A 13,222-nucleotide genomic window follows, 5' to 3' on the forward strand; every position below is an offset into this window, starting at 1 on the left:
TAAGGACCGAACCTTGAACCATCACCCTTCTGGCTTCACAGAAACATATTACCGAGTACTGAAATCTCTTCGGGTTCTTCTTCAAGAGGCGTACAAATTGGAAAAGGGCTTCGTCTGGCTTCAAATCAACGATTGTATTCCGCCCAACTTCAGTCTCTCAACAGTCAAAATGGTGTCAGCAGAGCAGCGCGAGAAAGTCGGCCAGGTGAGATTTGAACACCTTTTCACTGGGACGGGGCTCTGACTAACATATTTGGCGCTCAGCTATTTGCTGTTGGCTTTCACGGCCGTGAGATTAACAAGGAGATCACAACTCTGATCCGCGATTACGGCGTCGGAGCCATTGTCCTGTTCAAACGCAACGTGCTTGATGCCACACAGCTCCAGGCGCTTTGCTTGGGGCTCCAGAAGATTGCCAAGGAGGCAGGCCACAGCCAGCCTCTCTTCATTGGAATAGATCAAGAAAATGGCTTGGTTACTCGCATTTCACCGCCCGTAGCCTCTCAACAGCCCGGCCCCATGACTCTCGGCGCTACTGGTTCTCTCGATTCTGCTTATGAGGTCGCAAAGGCCACAGCTGAGATGCTGAGATATTTCGGCATCAACATGAACTACGCCCCCGTTGGCGACATCAATTCAGAGCCACTAAACCCCGTGATTGGTGTTCGAAGCCCCAGCGATCAAGCAGAAACGGTGTCCAAATTTGCAGCCGCCTGCACAAAAGGCTTGAGAGAGCACAAGGTTGTGCCGTGCATCAAGCATTTCCCTGGCCATGGAGATACGGCTGTGGATTCACATTACGGGCTGCCAGTCATTGACAAATCAAGAGCCGATATGGAGAAGCTCGAACTAATCCCATTCCGCGATGCCGTTGCCGACAATATCGAAATGATCATGACGGCTCATATTTCTTTACCACAGCTATCAAAGAACGGCTTACCTGCCACCCTATCCCCGGATACGATTGGAATCTTGCGAAATGAGTGGAAATATGACGGTGTCATCATGACCGATTGTCTTGAAATGGATGGTGTCCGCGCGACTTATGGCACCGTTGAAGGATCACTTATGGCATTCCAGGCTGGTGTTGACAACGTCATGATCTGCCATACCTTCGACGTGCAATCAGCAGCTGTCGATCACATCTGCGACGCCATAAACACCGGAAAGCTATCTCAAGAAAGGGTAGACGAATCCCTGGAGCGTCTCCGAAAGTTAAAGGAGAAATACACGAACTGGGACGTTGCCCTCCATGCAGAGCCACCAGCGACGTTGGCGGCAATCAACGAGAGAGGAGAGAAGCTCGCTCACCAAGTGTACGCAGATGCAACTACCCTTGTCCGGGCTCAAGAAGGTCTTCTGCCCCTCAAGTCGACCACAAAGATTGCATTTGTCTCTCCTGGACCCGATGTGCCCATTGGCGGAGCTGTTGATAGCGGGACTCTGCCAACTCGAGTTCCTTGGATTGCGGATACTTTCGGGGATCGCATCCGCAATAAGGCGCCTCAATTTTCCGACGTCCGATTCATTAACTCTACCCTGACAGATGAGCAATGGACGCAAGTCGAGGAGGCTGATGTTGTTATTTTGGCTACCCGCAACGCCCGCGAGTCAAAATACCAGAAAGAACTTGGCCTAGAAGTCGCCAGGAGACGCGGAACATCGCCTTTAATCTCAATTGCCACATGTGCTCCGTATGACTTCCTGGATGATACTCAGATTGGCACATATATCGCCGTATATGAGCCTACTGTCGAGGCATTTTCAGCGGCGATAGACATCCTGTTTGGCGATGCACAGCCAAGAGGGAAGCTCCCGGTGGCGCATTAAGTAGACATTAAGTAAAGATTGCAGAAGTTGTTGTAAATAGTTATTTAATTATATAATTTCTGCAATGCCTTATTCGTATACGTGGTCGCGCGAGTCTATAGGTTTTAACATTGAACTACGACTACAACCCGCATATCCCCGACGACGACTCCTTTCACTCAATTTTGACAATGTTCTTCTCGTCAGTATACTTAGCAAGAGAAAACTCTATCGTCAGGTTGTCGTAGTCAAACGTAAAGTAGACATTGCGAAGATAGGCATCGCCCAATAAGTTGCCAAAGGGCGCGACAGGTGCAGTGCAAGTTCCATCACCATTATCAATGGGCAGAGAACTCAGCGGCACGTTGATGATAGCTCCCTGGCCAAGGTTGACAGCAATGAAGTCATCAGATGGCTCACGAAACTTGCAATCCACAAACAGGGTGTCGTTTGGATCAGGGTTTGTGAGGCCCCAATAGCTGGTGAGAGCGTCAAACAGATCCTGCTGAACAAACCATCCGGGAGAGCCGGTGTCCCAGAGAGCATACGTGCCATTATCATAAGTAGAGGTCACTTTAGTACCATTTGCGAGCTGCAATTCAAGGCTAGAGAGGCTGACCCAGTTAGGCTGTTCATTCGCCGCTGTGATTGTCGGGTCTTGGACATCCAACTTGTAAACAGGGCCTTGGCGTTTAGCAAGATCAATTCCACCGATGAGTAGCGAGCCTTTGGCGTCGGCATCGTTCGGTCCTAGATAGACACTAAAGGCACGACGTGAAATAACGCCGTGCTCGTATAGCTGGTTGAGGAAAGTCGGGTATGTGTCGCAGGCCTTGGTCTGGCAGAAGGCTCCAAGGCCGAAGATGGCAGTTTGCTGTGTGTTGATGGGAAAAGACGCAGCGTTTAGCTCAACAACGCCAAACATCATATCTTCGAGGGTAATGCCGCCGACCCGAAGAGTGTCATTAATAAAACTTCCAAAGCCATGATCGATGAGCATATCACTATAATCACTGCTGATCCATTTAGTGGTGGTGGAAGTTGTGTTGTCATAGGTGCCATATGCTGAGCAGAAGCCTTGCTGGCATACAACATTGCCTACGTGTGTGGGATGAAGGTCAGCGGCGCCATCATGGTATAGACATATGTCTCCTAGATACTTAAGAGTCTAGAGAGCTTGGAGGGATTAATACGTACGGGGCGACTCAAAGGCGTAGGTAGGGCTGCCTGTATCGGCCGAAATGATGACCCTTTGCGGCGGGTTGCCGACTTGGAATTCTGCGCCATACGCGCTCTGATTTTTGATGCGCTGGAGTGGGATTTCAATCACGCCCTCTGGCAGAGCAGCCGCGGCGAGGGACGCGAATGAAAGAGACGCAAGAGGGAGGTACATTTTCTACTTGTTGAAGCAGAAATGGTTTAACAGGCTGGGGTTGGTTGATTCGCTTTTTGGTGTTGACAATTACAGAGTTGGGCGGGTGGCGTTGTGTTTTATACTGTCAATTACGCGTTTACACAGACGACAAAACAGTTGGATGCCCTAGATAGGCAAGGAGATGTCTTGTCATAATAAATACGAGCTCCGGGATTACTATCCAATCGACGTGTAAGAGTATAGCATTTACAGCATCAAGTGCCAGATGGGATACGACCCACCCCGGCAATACTCAGATTAGGAACCTAATGGAGATCCAAGCGGCCGCTTCTAGGATTAAATCCGCGAATCGGGAGCTATGACGGGAGTTGAGTTTGCTGTCTCAACATTCAGTCCCAGTCTACCCCTTTTTCTAGCATCAAAACTTACTACATTTGGTGGATCAGTACATGTAGGGTGAAGTAGAGTAAAATGCAGAGGTCATGGTTAGGGTGACAAGGTGACCGACTATTTCTCATCAATGCAGCCGGGAAAGTAGAGCCGATGCTCCATTATGCGGAGTATTGCCCCCTGCAGATGACATCAAGGCACTGAAGCTTCCTTCACAGTGTAAATTGCTATATTTCGAGATGCGTGTAAGAAGAGGGCGTAGGTTCGACGTTGGTACCAGTCACCTTTTGCCTTTGATGCCTTTTGAGAGTGACAGCAATGCATACGCTGGCGAACTCTTGTCGTGCTAAGCTGACCCTTTCTCAATTACCAATACGGGCAAACAATACAAACCACCAGTATAACTAGAATGTTTCTATATACCACACTGCATACTTTGTTCCGTGACCATATCTCAGTAATTCCCTGACTCACAGTTATGGACATCAACTTGACTACACCACAGCTGCGTAATCGGAGTTCCTCGAACGCCTCTTGCCAGCATTCTCTCTCTCTGCTCCGACAATCTCGGCCGCGCATCAATTTGCGACCTGTTGTTGCCCTTCTCATCTATCTTGCCCGACCACCAAATCTCAGCTGCCGCTCCTGCTCGCGGCCAGATGATGGAGTCCAAGCTAGTTGGATCGATGGTCTCGGTCCAGACGGCAACTTCGCCACCAATGACATTCTTCTTGAGGTCATCGGATACACCGTCCGTAGGCTCGTGTGAGTACATGAGTTTCCAGTTCTTGGTCGGGTCGCACCAGTCCAGGAAGGGATAATTGTTGTCAAAAGGAGCTCCATTTTCAAAATCGAGCCACTCTCCACGACCGCAGTCAAGATACTATCAACGTATCAAAGGTTAGCAAAAAAAAAAATTTAAAAAAAAATACACGCTTAGAAACATTCTCACGAAAATACTGACATAAAAGTCGTTGCTGCTGTCAATAACCTTGAATCCAGCCTCCGCGAGTTTCTGAATCGCTCCTTTACCAAGCCATGTCTGAGCAACCACATCCTTGCCCAGAGTCGCGTTCCAATCGAGGATCATTTCTTCCCAAACCATGGGAACGAGTCCCAGCTTGCGGACTTTGTTATGAACATGATCCAAGAACCGCTGCAGCATCGGCTGCAGGACGCTCATGTCGTTTGTGCGAAGGGCCGGGTCAAGTAGCGAGTTGTTTGCCTTATACTCGTCGCCTCCGGTGTGAAAGTAGGCCGAGTACGGCGATAGGCGCGGCAGTAGATCGTCAAACAGCGTGTCAATGAACTTTTCGACATTCGTGTCGTTCAGCTTGAAGGATCCGCAGGGCGGCTGGGCGCAATACCATTGCCACGGGTTAACCTCATAGGCGTTGCTAAGTCCAGGGTATGCCTTGTCAATGCCAACGTGGCCTGGCATATCAATCTCGATAATGACTTGGACACCTCGATGAACACCATACTCTTGCAGGCTCGCAAGATCACTAGGGGAGTAGCTCAAGCCCTTGTGGTAGGCGCCCTTCTCAGCCAGTAAAGGCAGGGATGGAATCTCCAGCGGCCATGATTGCGTGTCAGTAGCGTGCAGATGCAGTACGTTCATCTTGTTCATAGCCAGAGCATCGATGGTGCGCTTGATGTCGGAAATCTCGAACCAGTGACGGCTGACGTCCAGCAGAAGACCGCGGTGAGGGTATTTGGGCTCATCGCGGATTGAAACAGGTGCAAGCTGCGTGTACCAGGCAGTGCCTGAGCTATGCTTGAAGAAGAGCTGAGTGAAAGTCTCGAGGCCTCGAAGGATGCCTGTTGATGATGGAGCGGTGAGAGATGCATGGCCCTTTGCATCGACATCCAGGGCATAAGATTCATTTACCGCGCCGTTCAGAGGCTTGAAGGTATCTGCGGTATCATGCTTCGTCTGTATAATCTGCAATGTCCGGATTCGCGTTCCGCCTAGAGCCGGCTCCGAGTTCGAATCACGCTGACGTAGCATCCATGGCACAAAGCCCTGCTGGAAGATGGCGCCGAATGTCCGTGAGAGACCGCCTTGGACGATTTCCTTGCTGGTGAAGTGCGGTCCGCTGGGAGGCACATAGCCGGCCGTGTAAGTGACCTGTTGGTTATCGATCCTGGTCTCAGCAAAATCCGGGGATCCGGGGGCATCATTTGGAGGAGTCCACCACACCTGTTCACCATTGTAGGTAACTTGGACCGTCTGGTCAATGAAGAGCGTGCCGTTGCCGGTTGAGGAGTGTTTCGGCACGGGCCACAGAGCAAACGACGGGCCGCTCAGGGCCAATGCGGCGACGATGGCCCTGCAAAGCATCGTCGGCGTGAGCTGATGGTCGAATGAGTTGACAAGGTCAGGCCACACGAGCTTGAACAGGTCGAATAGCTTGGGACAGCTGCTTAAATTAAATACACGTCCTGTCCCGCCCCTTGCAGGAGTGGTTCACTCTGTCTTCCTTTTCGGCTTTGGTCCCGCTCCAGCTCCAGTTCCAGCTCCAGGGTTCTGGGGAGATAAACTATCCGTTGTTACCCCAAGTTCCACGTAGATCAGCATGTACCGCTTCTCAGCTTCTCTGATTCGAGTACAAGTATGCAGTAGTACTACGACCATGAATGGGCCCTTGCGTGTACTCGTATGTGTTGGCGCGGAGCAGCGTAACGTTTCATCGCCAGTCCGATATCTCTTGTAAAGAGCTTGATTTGAATCAGCGCTGGTGGCTCGGTGACCAATTGATGCCAATCTCTGCCGGAAAATTCGCTTCCAAAGTGATTGTTGCCTCGCTCTAATCCTTCTCCCACTTACTGAGGGAGATGAACTGATTTCCACGTCTTGCGCAATTCCGGGTGATGATTCGGATCCATGCTCGAGATGCGGAGAGTGACGGTGGATAAATGCAGACTGGCCGATCGCCGGCAGATACCGATATGGATGGATGCTAGCAATGAATCAACGCTAACGTCTTCAAGCAGGTAAAGTAACGCAGCATCTTACAGTACAGAATCACGAGGAAGAGAAGAATAAGCAGCGGTCAAGGTACATGGTCGGGGAGCAGTTGGTTTAGCGGAGGCTGGTGGCAGCACAAAAGTGCATGTATGAACAGTTTGGCGGCGACAACGCGGAAGAAGCCTTATCTTGAGCGGAGGCTTAGGTTCAACGCCCTTGATGCTTCGGCTTCAGACTCCGTCCACTCGAACAAGCCTTCGTAAGCCCCATTACTTAATCTGCTCAGGCTGAGCTGTGGCGGGGACTCGTAAATTAGCCCGATCGCTGCATCCCACGACATTGAAGGTTTCGGCAGCAACCGGCTGCACGTAATTTATCGTTCTCCTAATCAGTGCCAGCTACTGTGGGCTACATGAAATTGATTCCGTGTACATCATCAAGATAATCACGTAGTTCCCATGACATTGGAGCGTAGCGGTGCATACAAGTATATGTAGTTTAAATTCAATGCTCTCATCGTTATCTACCAGGACGCGTAGTGAGCGGCTGGTCAGGTCACCTCACCTCCCAACTTACTCTACTGCCTAATTCCGCAGTGACACCATCACAACGCCAAACCATCCAGCTCTTTCACATGAATAACATCCCGACGATTAATCTCAGACAATGCGCGAATTCCCCCATCCAAACAATCTTCGTCAAACTCCCCTCAAAAATACGATGCGAAACGGCCAATAACGGATGACGCATAGCAAATTACATCACATCGTCCTATCCCCCACCAGTCAGACCATTTCTCCAGGTCACGATTCCCGATATGGCGTGACGCTCTCGATCATGCATATTCAGCCCAGCCTATGTTGAAAATGGCTCGTTTTTTTTTTATTGTAGCAGCAGTACGATCATTCGTATGGCATTGTAGTTTTATCATGTAGATTGATAAATAAACCCGTGTGGACAATTGTTAAAAAAAAAAATCACACATCCTTCGCCTTGGTTTCCGTTTCTCGTTTCGCGACACCACTCTACTACCCTAAACGCGGTCCTTTACATCACCATTTCACACGCCGTTGATTCAATAGAGGAGTGCATTCAGATCAAATCCATTTAAATTACAATATAACGTGTATTGTGATAAAAAAAAAAGACACAATGAACCCCTACTCAAGGCCGATTAAACACATCCAGCGCGAGGATCTGTACACCAACCTTGAAGTCCGAATCCAATATCTCCACTCATTTCTCGACTTTTCAAGTCGTACGTCTACATTCATCACAGCGACAACCTCAAGGCAACGTTAAGAAATGATTGACATGTGATTGCTCCAGGTGACATCGATGCTCTCATCAGCGACTCCAAATACATCAAGGCTCTCATCCCCGCCGTTGTCAACATTGTCTACAAAAAGCTCCTCCAGTACGACATTACTGCCCGCGCCTTCACCACCAGAAGCACATCTTTTGAGGGTCCTCTCGATGAAATCCCCGATGAAAATAGCCCGCAAATTCTACATCGCAAGATGTTCTTGCGGGCATACCTGAACAAGCTGTGTTCAGACCCAAGCAAAATGGAGTTTTGGGAGTATCTCGATAAGGTCGGGTAAGTCACTCTCCATTGCACGCGACATATAACCGCGCCTCTATAAAACCTGTGTAAAACAAAGGCTAACATCCGTTACTGGATAGCATGATGCACGTTGGTCTTGGCCGAAAACATCCCCTGCATATCGAATACGTCCATCTGGGCGCATGTCTAGGGTTCATTCAAGACATCATGAACGAGGCCATCCTCTCCCATCCGCGCCTTCACATCCAGCGCAAAATCGCCCTCGTCAAGGCCCTCAACAAGGTCATATGGGTGCAAAACGACCTTATGGCTAAGTGGCACGTCAAAGATGGCGCCGAGTTCGAGGCACCCGACTCCGACATTGAGATTGAGCGTGAGGGATACCTCCACGGCAAGAAGATCCTCGATGAAGATGATATGAAGGACCATACGAATGCTGAGGGATCTCCTGATGCGGAGGACAGGCCGAGAGCGCAGGGGACGTGTCCCTTTTCTGGCGTATCAGCTGCCGGAGCGTCGGTGAGGAAGGGAGTTTCTGAAGAGGCAAACTAAGGATAGAATGATGCTGGGATGAAAGCGAATGATGAAATTTCATAAAGTCCGGTCATGATATCCTTGCCAGGACTTGATCTTTGTATTACTATTACTATTACTATTATTATCATCATCGTTGCGATGAAGTTTGGTATCATGAGTTAACGGCGTCGGGCTATATTCGTAGGTGGAAATGGACAATAAACACTCAACACATTGAGGTAGTGTATGCATTCTAGGTATGAATTCCAGCATACGGGTATCCGATCTTGCGCCACCTTGAACTCCTCTTGCCGACCTTCCCCTCCTATCTATTACACAAGCAGTGGAGATTCTTCGTTTAGTACGCCAAACAACTTCTCAATCTCCTTCTCGGCGATCTTCAGCTCCTGGGCAACCTGGCCAGTCACCAGCGTGTATGCATAGATGAGAGCGTAGTCCTTCTCTTCAGCCATCACCACGCCAACTGGAGCATCACTGGCAGTGGTGGCCACATCAGCATCATGGCTACTTTCACCATTCTCGATTTCGCTCTCTTGGATAAAGCCGAGGTTTCTTATGGCTTCGATCGAGTGCTCCTTGCGGAACTGGAAAATCTTGGCGAGCAGCCGATCGCGGATGCCAATGACGCTTGGGACCGCATCGGTCAGGGGGTATTCCAGCATCATGGAGCTGGCCAGCACTTGAAAGACGTGGCATATTCGGTCGCACAGGACGGCTCGCTCCGTCGCCGTGTACTCTAACAAGGCGCGCTCACCCGCACTAAGGTTTCTATCACGGTGTGTTACGAGACTCATGGCATAAAAACTGTCGAGGATCCGGTTTGTGCTCCGCATGATGCGGCCATACGTCTCAAACGGGAACGGGCCGCGAAGCTCAAACTCTGCTGCGGCTGATTGCCGTAGACTCTCTAGGCGGTTGGCATACCTCTGCATGGCAACCTGTTCCCCAGACTTGAGATAGCTTTCGGAGCAATCGGTGCGGAGTAGGATAGCAAGGGGTCCTCGCCTCCAGATAAGACCCATCTGGAGGTAGAGCATGGAGACACCTTCTTTGAACTTTCTGCGGGCCGAGATGGGCCAGATGACCCGGCACACAATTAAGCCCCAGAGAATACCCGCCGTGACCGAAATAACTCGATGCTTTACAATTTTCATCATGATGGGATGCAGCCCACCCTCGTCATCATCGTCATCGTCAACGCGTTGGCTCAGGCTGTACGCGTACAGTGTCGACACGTTGTATGCCAAAATAGTCATCCGACCCAACGGAGCTTTGCCTCGAGCGACAATGAGATAAAAATTCCAAAAGGCAACCAGCCACCCCAGTATGATGAGTGCCGCCGCATTTCCTTGGCTTACAGTCCAGTTGAACAAGGAAAAGAATGCGCCGAAGAATGTCCCCATGAATCGAGCCCAGCCCGTAGTATTGGAAGCACCGACAGTCATGGAGCAGACAATCATGAATGACAGAAGCCCCCACTCGCCACGATAGTGGTTGTAAAAGTCTCGAGTCTCCTCCAGGAAGGCCAGCATTCCCCAAAGAGAGGCACCAATGCCCACCTTGAGCCCAAAAAGAACTAGTAGTAGAAGAGCGGATTAGTTTGGTCATGACGTAAATACAGCGGGTTATCGGTACTTACTGTCGTCTCGTGCAATTTCCCGCGCGAATCTCAGAATAGACTGAGAGATGGTGGATAGTATTTTGCTGGCATTGGGCGCTGCTTGCCAATTGTATGTGTCCCTTCGGCGAACCATTGAATCCGGAATACCTTTGGGCACATCGCGCTTCCTGATGGGTTTGATGAGGCTTTCGGCTTCGGATGAAGTTTGGAACGGCAGACTTGACATTTTACGGCCCTGAGCCGCGGTATCATCCTCCCTCCACCATAATATCCATCGCCAGCTTCGCTTGTTGTGCTCGCTGACAAACTTGAGATCGTCGAGAACATCCAGGTACTTTCGCATTTCTTCGCCAAACGTCTGCAAGCTGAAACTGAAATGCCCACAGGCAGCAGCGACTTCCTCTAAGCCAGCTTGTATCCGCCTCGACGTCGATTTCTCTCGCTCGATCATATTGTACGCCTGCCGCAAGGCGTCGCTTCTCGCCACATTAAACTGGAAGAGAGCTTCCGCGAGCGATTGTCGAAGCTCATCGCTGATGGTGACCTCATAATTGGGGGTAGCACCTAAAGGTGGCTCTCGGAGAATAAGGACAAGGCTTTGCGTTAGAGCTTCCATCGATGGACCTATCAAGTCGACAAACAGCTTGAAGAGGGATGATGGTGTAGGGCCATTATCATGATCGTGGGCTGAAGAACCAGGCCGTTGTCCGGGGGAACTGGGCCGACTCGACACAAGAGCTGCTCTCGGGCTCGAGCTACTAGGCGATATGCCCTCAAAATCCCCAAGTGATGAGACTGTTAGAAAGCGCGTCAGAGGTGGCGGCACATCGTCCGACTCGGCAAGTTTGAGGAGGGACAGCTGGGTATTAGCCGCGCTGCGTAAGCCACCTATAGAGCGAGCCAGGGTCTCGATAGCCTTGACAGTGGATCTCTGCAACACATATATCCTCTCTCGGCCGAGGAGGTAGTCCTCAAACTTGGCCTCTCGCAAGTTCTTGAGCATCTGTGGATAAGTAACTGTGTAAGTGGCCGAGGACGCAGTGAATTCTGCAGACATTTGCTCTTCTTCGACTCCTTTGAGGAAACTCGCAGAAATGGTGGAAAGCATGCCCCCCAGTGATGTGGTTGCCTTTGCCATGGAGGTCCTCAGGAGATCGCGAGCTGACACTCTCCAAACCAAAACATTGACAGCGGCCGTAGACGTAATGCCCATGATGAGCATCTTGAAGACCTGGACAATCTTTTGGTTGGAGAAGACATTTGAGATGACGGCGTTTTCTTTGGTCACGACGGAAATGATGGCCAGCGACGCCAAGGTACTGCCGACATTGACGAGCGGATTTGCCATCTTCTGCTTTACCCATCCCATGAAGCCAAAGCCGCCACCAATGAATATTATGACGACCAAAACGTGCGCCAGAGTGACTAGGCCCATGACGGAGCCGACAAGGACCGAGACCACCATGGAGAGGATCGAAACGAGTTCGGCATATGCGATGGCGACGACGGCAATCAGGACAGCCTCAATCATGGAGCCGGTCGACCGCGCCGGGTGGAAATATACGGTGATTGTTGCCACGACATGCTTTCCGTCGAGCGTTCCCAGGAAGTTGGACAGCGGCGAGAGGAAAGTGGCCAGGCTGGCGATGGTGTAGGCCAAGGTGCATTTCAGCACGCCGTGGCCCAGCGGCGAGTCAAGCCAGCGGATGAAGCGCAGCAGCGCGGCCTTTGCAGAGCTGCCCATGGCGTCGAAGCTGCGGGCCAGCGATGCGTGGACGACGGCGAGGAAGCGCTTCAAGCAGCCGCTCTTGGTAGGGTCTTGGCTCGATCTCGAGAGGGCAGCCCGCGGCTGAGGCGACAGAGATATGGTGTCATCATTGTTGCTCGTCTACCGCAGCAAAAACAAGGTCAGCCGGTCTGTGCGCATGTGCCCAGCGAGTACATGTATGTATGACGCGCGTTGGATGGTGGCACGCCTTGTGGACGAAGGCAAGGGGAACGGCGCAGCAGAATGTACAAGGGACTCATCGTTTTGTTGTAGAGAAGAAAGAGAAGAAGGAGAAGAAGAAGAAGGACATTGGAGAGACTGACATTTCGGATAGGATTCGCGGCGGCTGGTGATGGTGTTGCGCCAGGCGCCATGGCAAAGCTGTATTAGAGCTCAACTGCTTTAGACGAGCCTCATAGCTTTTCAAGGCGCTAGAGCGGGAGCTTGTGGATGCCGGAGGTGCATGGACAGGTACTCGTAGTAGTATCTACTCGTAGTAAGGCGATGAGCTAATGATGCGAGGGTTCTCGTAGGACGGCGGTTTGGCGGCTGGGCTCGAAGCAGGGCTCGGGATTGAGGAAAAGGCGTGGTCCACTCGCGAAAGCTGTGATGAAACATTGGGCGGCCAATGTTCACATGTTTGCGGGCGACTTGGGCGGTGGGTGGCAATTTGGCGGGGGCTGCAAGTAGCGTGCTAGCAGCTAGCCTGCCCCATGCATAGCGCTGTAGCCGATTCTTCAATTAGTAGGTAGGTACGGAGTAGGTACTCCGTACTCCGTATTGACAACAGCCTCGATGTTACAAGTTTTGATTGAAACGATTCACTCATGGAAAAATGCAAAACTACTAGGTATAGTAGATAGTACTCCGTAGTTAGTTTTTGCATCCATGTGTTTTTACTCTTGTTGACTGTGCATGGCAGATTCAGCATTCTACAGCAACTCATCCATTGCTCGTACTAGCAGCTGAATCAAGCAAAAAAGCCTTATCAAGCCTGCTGCCTCGGATACGGTGTAACCTCGTCGCATTTCGGCTGCATACGGCTGTAGGATTTCTCCGCCTTCCTCAATCAGCCGTCACGGCTTGGCTTGGGCTGTGGGGGGACTGACTGTTATCAGAAGATGCCCGATGCATTACCCATGTTCGGAGCACATGTATTACTCGTATGAACTGGTGAATTTACT

General features: G+C 50.8%; 5 protein-coding genes across 5 annotated transcripts; 2 read left to right on the forward strand and 3 right to left on the reverse strand.

The window, feature by feature from the left end:
• Positions 1–169: 169 nt before the first annotated feature.
• On the forward strand, positions 170–1,830 carry TRIVIDRAFT_223723 (glycoside hydrolase family 3 protein; the record flags this gene model as incomplete). The annotated part of the gene is made up of 2 exons (XM_014099473.1): positions 170–205; positions 265–1,830. 2 exons carry the CDS (start codon positions 170–172, stop codon positions 1,828–1,830), a joined length of 1,602 nt encoding a protein of 533 aa, XP_013954948.1.
• Positions 1,831–1,984: 154 nt separating this feature from the next.
• Positions 1,985–3,202, reverse strand: TRIVIDRAFT_15627 (uncharacterized protein; the record flags this gene model as incomplete). Its single annotated transcript, XM_014099362.2, has 2 exons — positions 1,985–2,907; positions 3,007–3,202. 2 exons carry the CDS (start codon positions 3,200–3,202, stop codon positions 1,985–1,987), a joined length of 1,119 nt encoding a protein of 372 aa, XP_013954837.1.
• Positions 3,203–4,028: 826 nt separating this feature from the next.
• NAG2 (glycoside hydrolase family 20 protein) lies at positions 4,029–5,918 on the reverse strand (the record flags this gene model as incomplete). The annotated part of the gene is made up of 2 exons (XM_014099474.1): positions 4,029–4,457; positions 4,539–5,918. 2 exons carry the CDS (start codon positions 5,916–5,918, stop codon positions 4,029–4,031), a joined length of 1,809 nt encoding a protein of 602 aa, XP_013954949.1.
• A 1,590-nt stretch (positions 5,919–7,508) lies between these two features.
• On the forward strand, positions 7,509–8,902 carry TRIVIDRAFT_216328 (uncharacterized protein; the record flags this gene model as incomplete). The annotated part of the gene is made up of 3 exons (XM_014099475.1): positions 7,509–7,803; positions 7,875–8,145; positions 8,232–8,902. The coding sequence occupies 3 exons, from the start codon at positions 7,698–7,700 to the stop codon at positions 8,662–8,664; spliced, it is 810 nt and encodes a 269-aa protein (XP_013954950.1).
• A 58-nt stretch (positions 8,903–8,960) lies between these two features.
• Positions 8,961–12,014, reverse strand: TRIVIDRAFT_49724 (uncharacterized protein; the record flags this gene model as incomplete). Its single annotated transcript, XM_014099476.1, has 3 exons — positions 8,961–10,225; positions 10,289–10,995; positions 11,107–12,014. The coding sequence occupies 3 exons, from the start codon at positions 12,012–12,014 to the stop codon at positions 8,961–8,963; spliced, it is 2,880 nt and encodes a 959-aa protein (XP_013954951.1).
• Positions 12,015–13,222: the final 1,208 nt, after the last annotated feature.

The sequence above is a fragment of the Trichoderma virens genome, assembly GCF_000170995.1.
Source record: "Trichoderma virens Gv29-8 chromosome Unknown TRIVIscaffold_78, whole genome shotgun sequence".
In the NCBI taxonomy this organism is placed as follows: Eukaryota; Fungi; Ascomycota; class Sordariomycetes; order Hypocreales; family Hypocreaceae; genus Trichoderma; species Trichoderma virens.